This window comes from Rhineura floridana, chromosome 11 (assembly GCF_030035675.1).
Source record: "Rhineura floridana isolate rRhiFlo1 chromosome 11, rRhiFlo1.hap2, whole genome shotgun sequence".
Taxonomy (NCBI): Eukaryota; Metazoa; Chordata; class Lepidosauria; order Squamata; family Rhineuridae; genus Rhineura; species Rhineura floridana.
The window spans coordinates 46,013,179-46,025,764 of NC_084490.1; the positions used below are offsets into that span (position 1 = coordinate 46,013,179).

Here is a 12,586-nt window from a genome sequence, read left to right on the forward strand (position 1 = left end):
TTAAAAATGTTTTTAAAGTTCTGTTTTAATGTATTTTAAGGTCTGTTTTTATTATGTTTTGATGTGTTTTTAGCACTTTTGTTTGCCGCCCTGGGCTCCTGCTGGGAGGAAGGGCGGGATATAAATCAAATAATAATAATAATAAAATATTAGTGTGTGGGGTTTTGTTATCAGGGGTAATGAAGTAGCAGTACTACTACTATTACTACTACTAATAAGAACAGCAATAATTTATATAGAATGTTAGAGTTTACAAAGCACCTTACATACTGTTATGAGCATGGGGGTTGGGATGGATGATTCCTGTGGGTCCCCTTTCCAGCCTCTGATTTGGAATCCTGTGCCTTGGAATGAGGAACTCTCTGCTGGTCAAATGAGTCTTTTATTAACCAAATAGATTGGCCAGGTAGGATAATAGGTCTATCAGTTGCCCAGCAATGGTGAATGGGCCAGGAAGACCCGTTTGTCATTGAAACTCTTCAGGAGAGCCCCCCCCTCCCGGAGCCCAGGAGAGTTTTGTAGTTTTATTTGTGTCTAGAGAAAGGCTGGTAACTGCAGGCAGGCAGAGAGGCCATCCCTCTGCACCATGGCTTTAGGATGCCTCCTGCAACCCAGATGGAAAAGCTGGATATTGGACTGCTGATGCATTGAACCTCTCCATTCTTAAGCTCAGGTTGGAATGTGTGTAAATAAATAAACCATATTTCATAAAGGCACCACAGTCTCTGCTGACCTTCTTCCCAAAGGAAACCAAACCCTGGAGAAGCGCAGGGACCCCAGAAATCTTACTGTTCAGAGATTGAGGAGGCGTGCAACACTACATTTTTTCAGTAATTTTTATGACAACCCTCTAAGATGTTTATTATATCATTCAGCATTCTACATTTTCTCAAGTGGTAAGATGTTCCAGGGGCAGTTCTACCCAGACTTAGTTGTAGCAGTCAGCCAGGTGGGGCACTGGCTAAGAGCCCCAGTGGCTCAGAAGGGCCCCTCACTCATCTCCCCTGGATGTGACGCCACTTACCATCATCCTCACCATGCACCCAGATGGCCATTTTAACAGTGGGCAGGTGGTGATGCCACTTTTGAATGGGAGCCAAGCTTGGCTCCCATCCATGGTGGCTGCCTGCCATTTTAAGTTACCCAAAATGTCCCTGTCCATAGATCTGTGAAAGCTATGCATGCATGTTGGGTAAATTAAGATGATGGGCAGCCACCATGAATGGGAGCTGAGTTTGGCTTCCATTCATAAGCAACAATGCTGCCCTTCACCAAAGTGCTACCTGGGAGTCCAGTAAGGAGGGCGATAAACATTGTTGGTGACGACATTATAACGTCCATTGTTTTCCACGGGGCTTACTCCCACATAGGGATGTGGAAGAAATTAGACTCAGTTCACATTTAAAGGCAAAATTATTTAATTTGCACTTTTTGAAACAATACACAAGCCAAAACACAAGCCATCTTTCAAAATTCGCAGTTCTCTGAATTTTGCAATGTATTTCTTCAGCCAAGTTGTTGTTTAAATTTATTTAACTGTATTTAATGCATCTATTAGGGTTAAGTATTCATACAAATGCATATATTAGTGAAAATAACTTGCAAAATTAATGATATATGGGATTTGTTTTGTAAAAATGTCTATATTAGGAAAAATTAAACTAAAAAGTGTGATTAGGAGAAATTCACACTACAACGCTGATGAATTTTCATGAGGACTTTAAAAAAAATCACAAACAGATGTGGAAATGTTGAGGACCAAACTTAACATTGGAAAAATGAGAAACTGAGACAAACCAAAACTGCTATATTCGCCCATTCCTACTCCCAGATCAGTGTGAATAGTGACCCAGTATAAATCCACAACTAATGCACTATTATGTCAATGACATGTTGCAGGATGTACCCACAGAAAGAAAAACACCACCAGCCTGGAGAGGCTCTCAGTGTTAAAACAATAATGCATTTAGTATAATGTGTACCTTGTCCCCAAATTAAAGACACTATTCCAGTGTATTTCTAATAAGGATGGGTTGTTTGATTGTGGCTTAATGGGAGGACTTCTATTACATCACAAAAGATGTTTTAGCACGTAGAGGTGAATCTTGTTGGGAAGACTGGTTTTGTCCTAATGCTGGGTGTTTCCTAGATGTGGTGTGCTGTTAGGTACAGCCTTAAAATATAGGATCTTTGAGGAGCAGAGCAAGTTAACATATGAGGGTTCAATGCCTTTAAAAGATTTTAGAACTAGGAAGAGAGTGTGAAGCATAGATGGACATAAGTGGGAAGCTAGTTCTTTCAGAGGGCTATGTTTTAGACTGAAGGAAACTTGATAGAAGTTTTAGCCTTTGCAGGGAGCAGGGGTGTCCAGCACAAGATATGGCTCTCTTTCAAAACTTCCACACCAGGAGGCAGAATCTATGGAACTGAAGGAGAAAGACAGGTGATTCTATTTCAGGGGGCTGGTGCATATTGGGAAGACTGCTGTGATGTGTGTCTCTCTAAAGAATATGGCCCTAGATGTGAGAATGAGCATTGCTACCCTTTTGAGTCAAAGCTCTTGTGTCCATATCAGCTGCATTAGAAGGATAAATTAAACAGGTACAACTTTAATGAGCATGGAGATGAAGTAATGGAGGAAACTGCACCTTTGAATTTGTGACTCTCATGCAGTTGTTAAGAAGATAGGAGAAAAGAGTGGCAACCCAAGTTAGGAATTTATTGAGCGCATGGTCTTATATATTGTGGAATTAAGCTACAGAGTACTTCTGAACATGTGCATTGCCCTCTTGCCACCAAGTAATCTACTAACTGTCCTCGTATAACTGAAAATATATCCAAAAACACATTTCCACTCCCAGGACTGAACTCTGGTTCAAACCAAGTCATCCCTCTCTTCACATGTGAATGACAAGCAGATGAAATGATATTTTCATAGAATCAGCTTCAGTTGGTATGGAAATGTGCAAGCTTCTGAATTTCACAGAACTATTGTAAGAACTATCCTGTGAAACAAAGAACCTTACATACTCCCCCATCAAACCTCATACCTGGCCTAGTAAAAGTAAGGCTTAATCTGGGCAAAGCTGTACACTACAGGTATGGCTTGATCCTGGAGCCTAATATCAAGGCTTAGCTGTGAGATGTGAAATTGTAATGAAGGGTGCTCCTGAGCATGTTCAAAGTGCCTTTCATTTATTGTGGAATAGTCATAACTTTGCACATCCAGAATGTGAGGATTTCCAGGTTACAAGGCATGACTTCTACAGCCTTCAACCCATGCAGCCCTCTTGTTTAGAAGTTTAGTATGGCTAAAACCAGTGGTGTAGTCATCTAGGATCTCAGGGGGTCTTAGACCCTTTATTTTTTGGGTGCAGGGTCCCAATGTCTCCAGCATCCTATGAGCCAATCAGCATGAAAGGAGATTGTGTTAGCTACTGAGATGAGTCTTCTAACATACTTCCTTGTCTTTTCCAGTTGATTGGAACCAAGCAGAGTGAAAGGAGGCCAGTCAACCACTGAGAAAACTCTTTTCAGTTGCTAACACTCTCCTCTTTTGTGCTGATTGGCTCCTAGGGACATCTGTTGTTGAGGGAGAAGGCATTAACAAAGATCTCATTCTCAACCCAACAGCAAAAGAAGAGGGAGGACCGTGGGTGTGACTATCATGAAAGGACCCTGCACTTCTGAATTTGCCACACTACTGGATAAAACATCTTTTTCTTTCATACTTTCTGTTGGTGCTATCAAAACTAGATGCCATTTTGCCTACTTTATATCTTCCATTGGGGCTCCCACCGTCTAAGTCGCATCACAGCTTGCTCTCTGTACTGGGGGAAAGCTACACCAGTCTATTTTCTGCCTGTCACATAGTTGTGAAGGGCACAGAGAAAATTGCTCAGAAACAAACCAGGTGTCAATCCCATTTTCTCTTCTGTACTACCAACCTAAGACACGGCTCTTAAATTTGAGGTGGGATATTTTTAAGACAGCTAGTATAGCACAATGGGGAGGACAGCCTGGCTGGGAGTCCAGAGTCTATGAGATCAAATCTCTGCTCGGAGTAAAAGGCCAGCTAAAGATCACCCCACAGTGAGTGGCTCAAGGGTCACGTGCCCTGCCACCTGTGCAGCCATGGGCAAGCTGCATAGTCCCAAGGAGCCCAGTTCCACACTCCCCCCCCACTTGTGGACAAGGAAGGGGCTGGCTTGTGCAGTTGTGGCAAGCTGAGCAGGCCAGCTGGGGAGGACTAGCCTCAGAGGGAGGCAATGGTAAACCCCCTCTGAATACCGCTAACCATGCAAACCCTATGCATAGGGAAGCCATAAGTCGGGATCGACTTGAAGGCAGTCCATTTCCATTTAATTTTTAAGAAGGGAGCGGCTTTCCGGGGACGGGGCGTGGCCTAACGAAGGGTCATGGTTGAATGGGACGGGGGCGTGACTTAGAAACATCTGCTTGCTTTCGAGCTTGGAAGGAACAGCTGGCAGAAAGCGTGATCGAGACTGAGCGAGGAGCGTGTGTGTGTGCGTGCGCGCGAGCGGTGCGGAGAGCAACCGCAGCAGTTGCCGTGAACGGGCTGGTCACATTGGAGATCGCATCATCGGTCGCATCAGCGGAAAGGGAAGTCGGAGGGCGTGCACACCCACTGCTCGGGCGGGCCCCTAAGCAAGAAGGCAAGCAAAAGGAAAATCTTGAATCTTGGACAGCGGATCTGGTTCAGGGGCCGGCCTCCCCGTCCAGAGTGCTTGGCGAGGTCGGCTCGCCTTTTGCTTCATGCAATGCACCGCCTCCCTTAGCGCGATGCAGCGGGCCGGAGGAGGAGCAGCGGCAGAGGCTGGAGGAGGAGGCGGTGGAGGAGGCGGAGGCGAAGCGGTTGCAGCAGCAGCGGCCTCGTACCGGGTGCTGAGCCGTTTGTTGGGCTACGGCGGGGCTGAGTCAGCCGCAACCGGGTTGGCGCTTGGAGGACCCATCGGAGAAAGCTCTGCTCTTGTAGTCGGGGATCGGGGAAGATCGGGCGGGCTCCGAGGCTCACAGCTCCTGGTCTTCCGCCCTGGCGAAGCTGGAGAACCGTCGGGGGTCTCCTCGGCCGCCTGTTTGCCGACGCCTCCGACGCCTCAACCGTCCTCGGAACTCTTGTGCGCCAGGCACCGGTGTGCTCTCCTGGCCGCACCGAAAGGCGAGCCTGGAGGTGGACGATGCTGGAGTGGAGCGGCTGGCGGCCTCCTTTTTCCCCCGGGGGCCGGCCTGGAGCTACAGCTGGCCGCTTTGGGGCTACACCAGGCGCCCCCGACGACCCCGGGAGGGCCGGGCAAGCCTCCTGGCGATTGCCCCTGCATGAGTCTCTTGCCCCCGCCGCCTCTAGCCCCGCCGCCCACGATGCCCTTGTTACCTCCGGGGGAAGAGACTAGTGACGCCCTCCTAGTGTTGGAAGCTCTCGGTCCCGACGAGGAAGACGAAGAGGAGGAAGCGGCTGCAGGGCAGGCAGATTCCTCCAGCCCAGTCGGCGTGGGAGGCAGAGGCTTCCAACCGCTCGCTCCAGCAACCCCGGCTCCTTCTCCTCCTCCGGCAGGCCCGGTGCCCGCCGTCGCAGCCAACCGACTCAGCTCATCCGCCTCCTCCAGGAAAGGCTCCTTGAAGATTCGCTTGAGCCGCCTTTTCCGCACCAAAAGCTGCAGTGGACCGTCGTGCAACCCAGCAGCCCCCGCTGGTGCCCGACGGGGCGCGGAGAGGGAGCTGATACAAGGTGCTGCCACCAGAGCCACCTCGGGCACGGCAGGGAGTCTCCCCGATGTGTCCCATCCTGGGTGTCGGGAGCATGAGTCCGGCAGGTAAGAGGAGCCCTTGGGGAGGGAAGAGAGAGTTAAAGGGGATATGAATTTGGGGCGGGTAGAGGAAGGCTTGAGGTTGGCCCTAAGGAGGTCTTTTGTAGAAGCTATGTGGGTAAGGAGGTGAGGCTGTAGTTGTAATGGTGGATTTTCTGATGTTTGTTGTTGGGATATGAATCTAGGTAGGCAGGCAGGCTTATTATTAAAGTGAGTCTGTGAAGGATGAAGAGGTAAGATCCCAGCTTTTATTGGGCAGGGCCTCAAACTGGAATGCACAAGAGAAAACCTGCTCTTTGCCCATATAAGAAGAGCCTGCTGGATCAGGCCAATGGTCCATCTAGGCCAGCATCCATTTCTTTCAGTGGCCAGCCAGATACCCATGGGAAGCCTGCAAGCAGGACCTGAGTAAAAGTGCACTGTCTCCTGTGAATTTCCAGCAACTGGGATTTGGACGAATACTGCTACAGAGACAGAGCATGGCCATCATGACTAGTAGTCATCAGTAGCCTTATCCTCCATGAATTTGTCTAATCTTTTAAAGCCGTCCAGGTTGGTGGCCATCACTGCCTGTTGTGGGGGTCAATTCCATAGTTTAACTACATGCTGTTAAATTCTATGATAAGCTTCCGCCGGGCCTTGAAGACCTGGCTCTTCAGGCAGGCTTTTGGGGTGGGTTAGGTTTCTTACTGTTATGGTTTTAAATTTTAATGTTTTAATGTATTGTTTTATCTTGTAGGTCGCCCAGAGTGGCTGGACAACCAGCCAGATGGGCGACTAATAAATAAATAAAATAAATAATAATAATAATAATTCAACCTTGTTGGCTTCCAGTTTGGATTCAGGAGAGTCCACTTCCTACCCTTCTGTATGCATCCTTCAGTGGCAGAGGGCAACTGGAAAAAGCCTCTCCTTGAAAGCTACTACTACCGCTCAGAGTACACAGCGCTGCCCTAGGCACACCAATGACCTAACCTTATATGAAGCAGCTTCCTATGATATGTCAGGCTTCCAAGCCCTGAATACCAAAGAGAGGATTTGTTGATTACTATAGAGCAGGGCTGGGGAACATTTGGCCCTCCAGATGTTGCTGAACTACAACCCCCACCAGCTCCAGCAAGCATGGCCAATGGCCAAAGGTGATGACAGTTCTGGAAGGCCAGAGGTTCTCCACACCCAGCACATAGAGGCTGGGATTCTATAGTGTTGAAAAGTTAAGAGGCTGTGAACTGCTTTGGAACGTGTTCAATTGAGAGGGCTTGTGAGTTGGTATTCTCCTTTCCTGGAGTGAAATGAGATGACTATCACTGGATTCCTTCTTCAGAAATTAAAGACCGTTGACTGCAAATGAATTCTCTGGTGTTGGGCACCTAAAGCAGCGGTAGCCAACCTGGTGCCTTCCGGATATTGTGGACTACAACTCCCATTGGCTCCAGTTGGTGCGGCCAATAGTTGGGGAGGACGATAGTTGTGATTCACAACATCTGGAGGGCACCATTTTGGCTACCCTGACCTAGAGCTTGTGTAAGATAGTGAGAAGCCGGGGATAAACAGTAACTAGGATTTTCTGTTGATTGCCACTTGGCAATGTGACTAAGGGTGGCATCTCTGATATTGGAGACCTAGTGTAGTAATTGTGGTGTAGTGTTTAGACTGTTGGACTACGATCTGGGAGACCAGGGTTTGAATCCCCACAGAGTCATGAAGCTCACTGGGTGACCTTGGGCCAGTCACTGCCTCTCAGCCTCAGAGGAAGGCAATGGTAAACCACCTCTAAATATCGGTTACCATGACAACCCTATTCGTAGGGTCGTCATAAGTTGGGGTTGACTTGAAGGCAGGCCAACAGTACACTGTAGTGATTTCCACTTGTGGATAGAAGGGTTTAAGGCTGAGGGGGCTTAATATAGATTTTCCCTATGAGACTTGGGAGTGGATTTTTTTAAAGGTCTTGATTAATTTTGCCAGCTCAAAGGGTTAAGAGTAAATTATCTATATTCAGGTGTTGGACTAGTAATGAATGGTGGTTGTATGGTAGTTCCTCAGATTCTTGAGGTTTAGCAGTTGCCTTTTGATTTGACAGAAAACGTGTAGAGTTTTAGGGAGTATTGGATAGTAGGGTGAGGCTGGCCTAGCTGTAGTTCTTCAGTTACGTTTTCCTATAGTTCCAGATGCTGTAGTACCAAGCTTTTAAATTTTATATTTCATTTTTTTATCCCTAAAACAACCTTGAAGTTGGTTCAGCTAGTAGACCCTGGCTTGGCTAAGGCCAAACAGCAAAGCTGCTAATTTAAGTGGGGATTTGACCTGGGTCTCCTACCTTTAAAAGGGAATGTTGTGAGCATATGGCGGAGCATAGGATACTGGGGTTCCAGAGCCAGTTCTCAATTTTTCTCCCCCCCCCCGCTCCATGTATGAAGACACCTTTAGACTGAGTCAAGCTACTAATGTTCCTGGCTTAATATTGTTTACTTTGGCAGGACTTGTCCACTCTTTTCCCACCCTTGCCGCCTGAGTTGTGCACATACTTTGTCACTTGTCCCAGGGCATGGTCTGAGGGTAGATGATGTGGCTACCTGCTGAAGCTAAGCAGCCTTTAGTCTGGTCAGTACCTGGATTGGAGATCCCTCCTCAAAAAATCCCCACTATGTATACTGCCTTGTTTTCCTTATATAAGAAAAGTGGGATATAAATGTGCTAAACAAAGAAAACACCTGAAGTATGTGTCCTTCAAACAAAGCTGTCATGCGGACAGTAGTTGTAGGTGCATATTGAGGCTAGCTTGGCATAAACACTTTTTTGTGCATTTTCAAGCATGGCAATTATAAAGTGTGTGTGTAAAATTACAGATTTTTTCCCTTCTTCTGACTCTTGCAACACATGCTTATAGATGTGAGTAAGTGAACAACTTTATGTGTATTCAATGAGACCACATTTCCGCCATACATTTATTCCACTTTAAACAGGCACGGCTTCCCCCAAAGAATCCTGGGAAGGGTAGTTTGTGAAAGGTGCTGAGAGCTGTTTGGAGACCCCTATTCCCCTCACAAAGCTACAAATATCAGAGTGGTTTAACAGTCAGCCCCCAGAGGACTTTGGAAACTGTAGCTTTGTGAGGGGAATTTAGTAATGGGGGAGGAACAAAGAAGATGTGCAAGGTGCCCAGGCCCCATACCCTGAGCACCAACAATGTTATGCAGCCACATCTTCTGGTTTCTGAGGTTCACTGGGCATTTTGCCACCCCCCACCCACCCAATGCTTATGTGTTTGAAATGTGTGGATAGGTGCAAAGGTAATTTAAATTATCGGGAACCTTAAGCCTCATTGAATATAACTGGGCTTACGTCTTTGTAAACATCAATAAAATGGCACAACTTTCCACCCAGGAGCAAATGCTGTGCTTGCATGGAACTGCAGACTGCCTTCTGCCCTGGCTAAGAGCATTTTGGAGACAGTCAGAATTGGAAGTGTAGATGAGGGAAGGATATCCTGTGGATTTTCTGGGTAGTGGAGATTATTGAGCTATAAACATCCTTGGTGCAGTAGAAGATAGCTAAACTGTGAGCTGGTGGCAGGGTGCTTGAAAAACGTTCTGCCTTCAAGTCGATTCCGACTTATGGCGACCCTATGAATAGGGTTGTCATGAGGCTGAGAGGCAGTGACTGGCCCAAGGTCACCCAGTGAGTTTCATGGCTATGTGGGGATTTGAACCCTGGTCTCCCAGGTCGTAGTCCAACACCTTAACCACAACACCACACATTTCTTTTTCTTTTTTAAAAAACACATTAAGTTTTTGATACGTTTTCTCAACTTTTGTTAGCTGAAGTACAGTTTTTTTAAGGGGGAAATACTGTGACATTGGGGGACACACTTCATTCTTGCACGTAAAAATATTATTTCAAACTTGTATGTAATAGAAAGGTGCACCCTAGAGGAACCTTAAGGGAAAGGAGGCAGGGCCCAGAGCAGCAGCCCATGCAGAGAGGCCACAGTGGACAGCCAACATGAAGCTGAATGTTGGAAGATTCAGGAGAGACAAAAGGGAATACTTCACACAGTGCATGGCGAAACTGTGGAATTTGCTCCCACAAGATGAAATGGTGGCCACCCATTCAGACGGCTTTTAAAAAAAGGATTATTTATTTATTTATTGTATTTGTATACCGCCCCATAGCCAAAGCTCTCTGGGCGGTTTATAGCAACTAAACAAATTAAATTAAATTAAACAAGTTCATGGGGGATAAGGCTATCAGCGGTCACTTGCCATCATGGCTATGCTCTCTTTCCATGAACAGAGGCAGTATCCTTCTGAATACCGGTTGCTGGGAATTGCAAGTGAGAAGAATGCTATTATTTATTTATTTTATTTATTATTTGATTTATATCCCGCCCTTCCTCCGAGCAGGAGCCCTATACTCTCATCCTGCTTGCAGGCTTCCCACAGGCATCTGGTTGGCCACTGTGAGAACAGGATGCTGGACTAGATGGGCCTTTGGCCTGACCCAGTATAGTTCTTCTTACGTTCTCCTCTTGATATGGGGAAATGATTGAATTATCCTATCAAGCCCAACTCAGACACAGAATTACTTGTCTCCTGGAACTGGGAGGGGACTAATTGGGAGGAGACAAGGCCAGAACAGTGTATCTTGCAGAGACAATGAGCATCCTTCTCTATTAGCTCATGGGAGCTGCATTTGATTCACATGATTAAATTTTCTCATGATATCAGTTTCTAAGCAAAAGGTGGAAGGATGAGAAAAACAATTGGGCATGTTAAAAGCTAAATGCTGCAATTTGTGGCTTTTGGAGTTTGGGGAAATTGGGATTATAGTTGTATGGTGATGCTTCCTTGGCTGTCAAAACAGAAGATTATGGAGGATCAGATCTAAGGGGATAAAGTTGCTGGTAACAACTTTAGATGGGTGGTCAGAACGAACAGATGCAGCATAGTGGACAGGCTTAGCCTTACTTGTTTTATTTATAAAGCCATTTATGTCCACCTGAAACTGTCTCTCCCCCTTGAGTTGGCTAGATCAGGGATTCCTGACTTTGTATCCCTGTTCAGACATGGTTTGCTGGGTGTCCTTGGGCCAGTCACTCTTAGCTAGTTCTTGCTGAGGTGATAGACCTCTGTGTGGCCTGTACCACTTCAGACTGCATTGAGGGGTAGGATGGAGCTCATGTGATGGAGTACTCCTCAATAATAAGCCTCAACAATGCTGACTTGCTGGTTGTCTATGTGTAGGCATTGTATGTGTGCATAGAAGGAACATTTCATCATGTTCCCCCTTATGCAGTGTGAAGTGGTTCAGCCCAGATACAGATTTGCCATCTCAGGTGAGCTTTAGGCCCTATGTCTCCTGCCTCACAGGATTGTTGTGAGAGGTATCCTGAGCTCTTTGGAGGAAGGGTGGGATAAAAATGAAATTAGTAATACAACAAAGAAACATTTTTGAGCTAGTGTTCCTGAAGGAGTTGTGGGAGGAAAGAGTATCTCTGTCTTGGAGCTGGAGTTGTAGAGATTTATGAAGGATGTTTTGTTGAGTGTTGAAGGTTTATGCCATCCTTCTCCCTCCCTACCAACTTTTCGGAAGCTAGAGAGATGAGCTCTCACTTCTCACACTTTGGGGGTCTTCAAGCAGAGCTTGGACAGCTGCCCCTTGTGTATGCTCTAGCTCTGTAGGCCTTGCATTGAGCGGGTAGGTTGGATTAGATGGCCTACAAGGCCCCTTCCAACTCTGATCACATCCACACCTTACATGTAAAGCACATGACTTCCCAGCAAATAATCCTGAGAACTGTACTTTGTTAAAAGTGCTGGGAACTTTAGTTCTGTGAGGAGTAAACTCCAGTTCCCAGGGTTCTTTGGGGAAGCCATGTGCTTTAAATGTATGGTGTGGATATGACCTCTTATTCTAGGCATAGGTGGATGAATAGATTTCATTTTGTGCTCAGGGTGTGACTGGCTGTCATGTCTGACGTTAAAGAGAAAATTCCCACTCAAATCAGATTTTGTTGTTCTGGGCCTGGTTTTGTTTTTAGTTCTGTGTTTCTCTCTGCTAATTCTGTGATGGCTTGAGTCATCTATAGAAGTTTGCCCTGCAAGCATTTATGTGGGATATATCTGCTTTCTGAATTGCAGGGGTTAATGGTGGGGGAAGGGAGCAGAGAAACTGAGGGGGAAATGCTCCAGAATGGGGGGAGGAACCCACCCCAGAGGTAACTCCAAGCCAGTGATTCTCAAACAGTGCATCGCGGCACACTGGTGCGCCGCAAGAGGTGGCTAGGTGTGCCGGCAATATTATGAAAGTATATTTTAAAAATGGGAAGAAACCCATTTGTATAGAAATATATTAATATATTTTTAATTTTGTTCACAAAGTGCACCAGAAAATGTTTATATGTTTTACAGTGCGCCGCGAACCAAAAAAGTTTGAGAACCACTGCTCCAAGCCAATATAAGCAGGCTTGAAAATAGCAATATGCTTGGAGTCAAATTCATTTGCCCACAGATACACTGAAGTTCTTTTCCATTTTGAAGAGTTTATCCTCTCCCTCCCCCCCAAGGCTATTGATGCATCACAAATGGCATGTCTCAAATGCACACCCACCACGCTGAAACTGCTTAAGATTGCAACACATACCTATTGTACTGGTATTTTTGCCAAAATTGCTGCTCAGAAAGTACATTGTACTGCATACAGTGCAGTATCTTCCTTGATAGCACGCTTCTGTAATACATGCCATTATCTCTTATGGG

The 12,586-nt window shown here is 46.2% G+C and overlaps 1 protein-coding gene across 3 annotated transcripts in view; it reads left to right on the forward strand.

Moving 5' to 3' along the window:
• Nucleotides 1–4,453: 4,453 nt before the first annotated feature.
• SOCS7 (suppressor of cytokine signaling 7) overlaps nucleotides 4,454–12,586 on the forward strand; it is a 38,780-nt gene continuing 30,647 nt past the window's right edge. For all 3 annotated transcript variants that reach the window (XM_061589614.1, XM_061589613.1, XM_061589615.1), the window contains exon 1: nucleotides 4,454–5,831. In XM_061589614.1, the coding sequence (XP_061445598.1) occupies nucleotides 4,777–5,831 (1,055 nt within the window). In that variant the 5' untranslated portion in view covers nucleotides 4,454–4,776. The remainder of the gene's footprint in view (nucleotides 5,832–12,586) is intronic.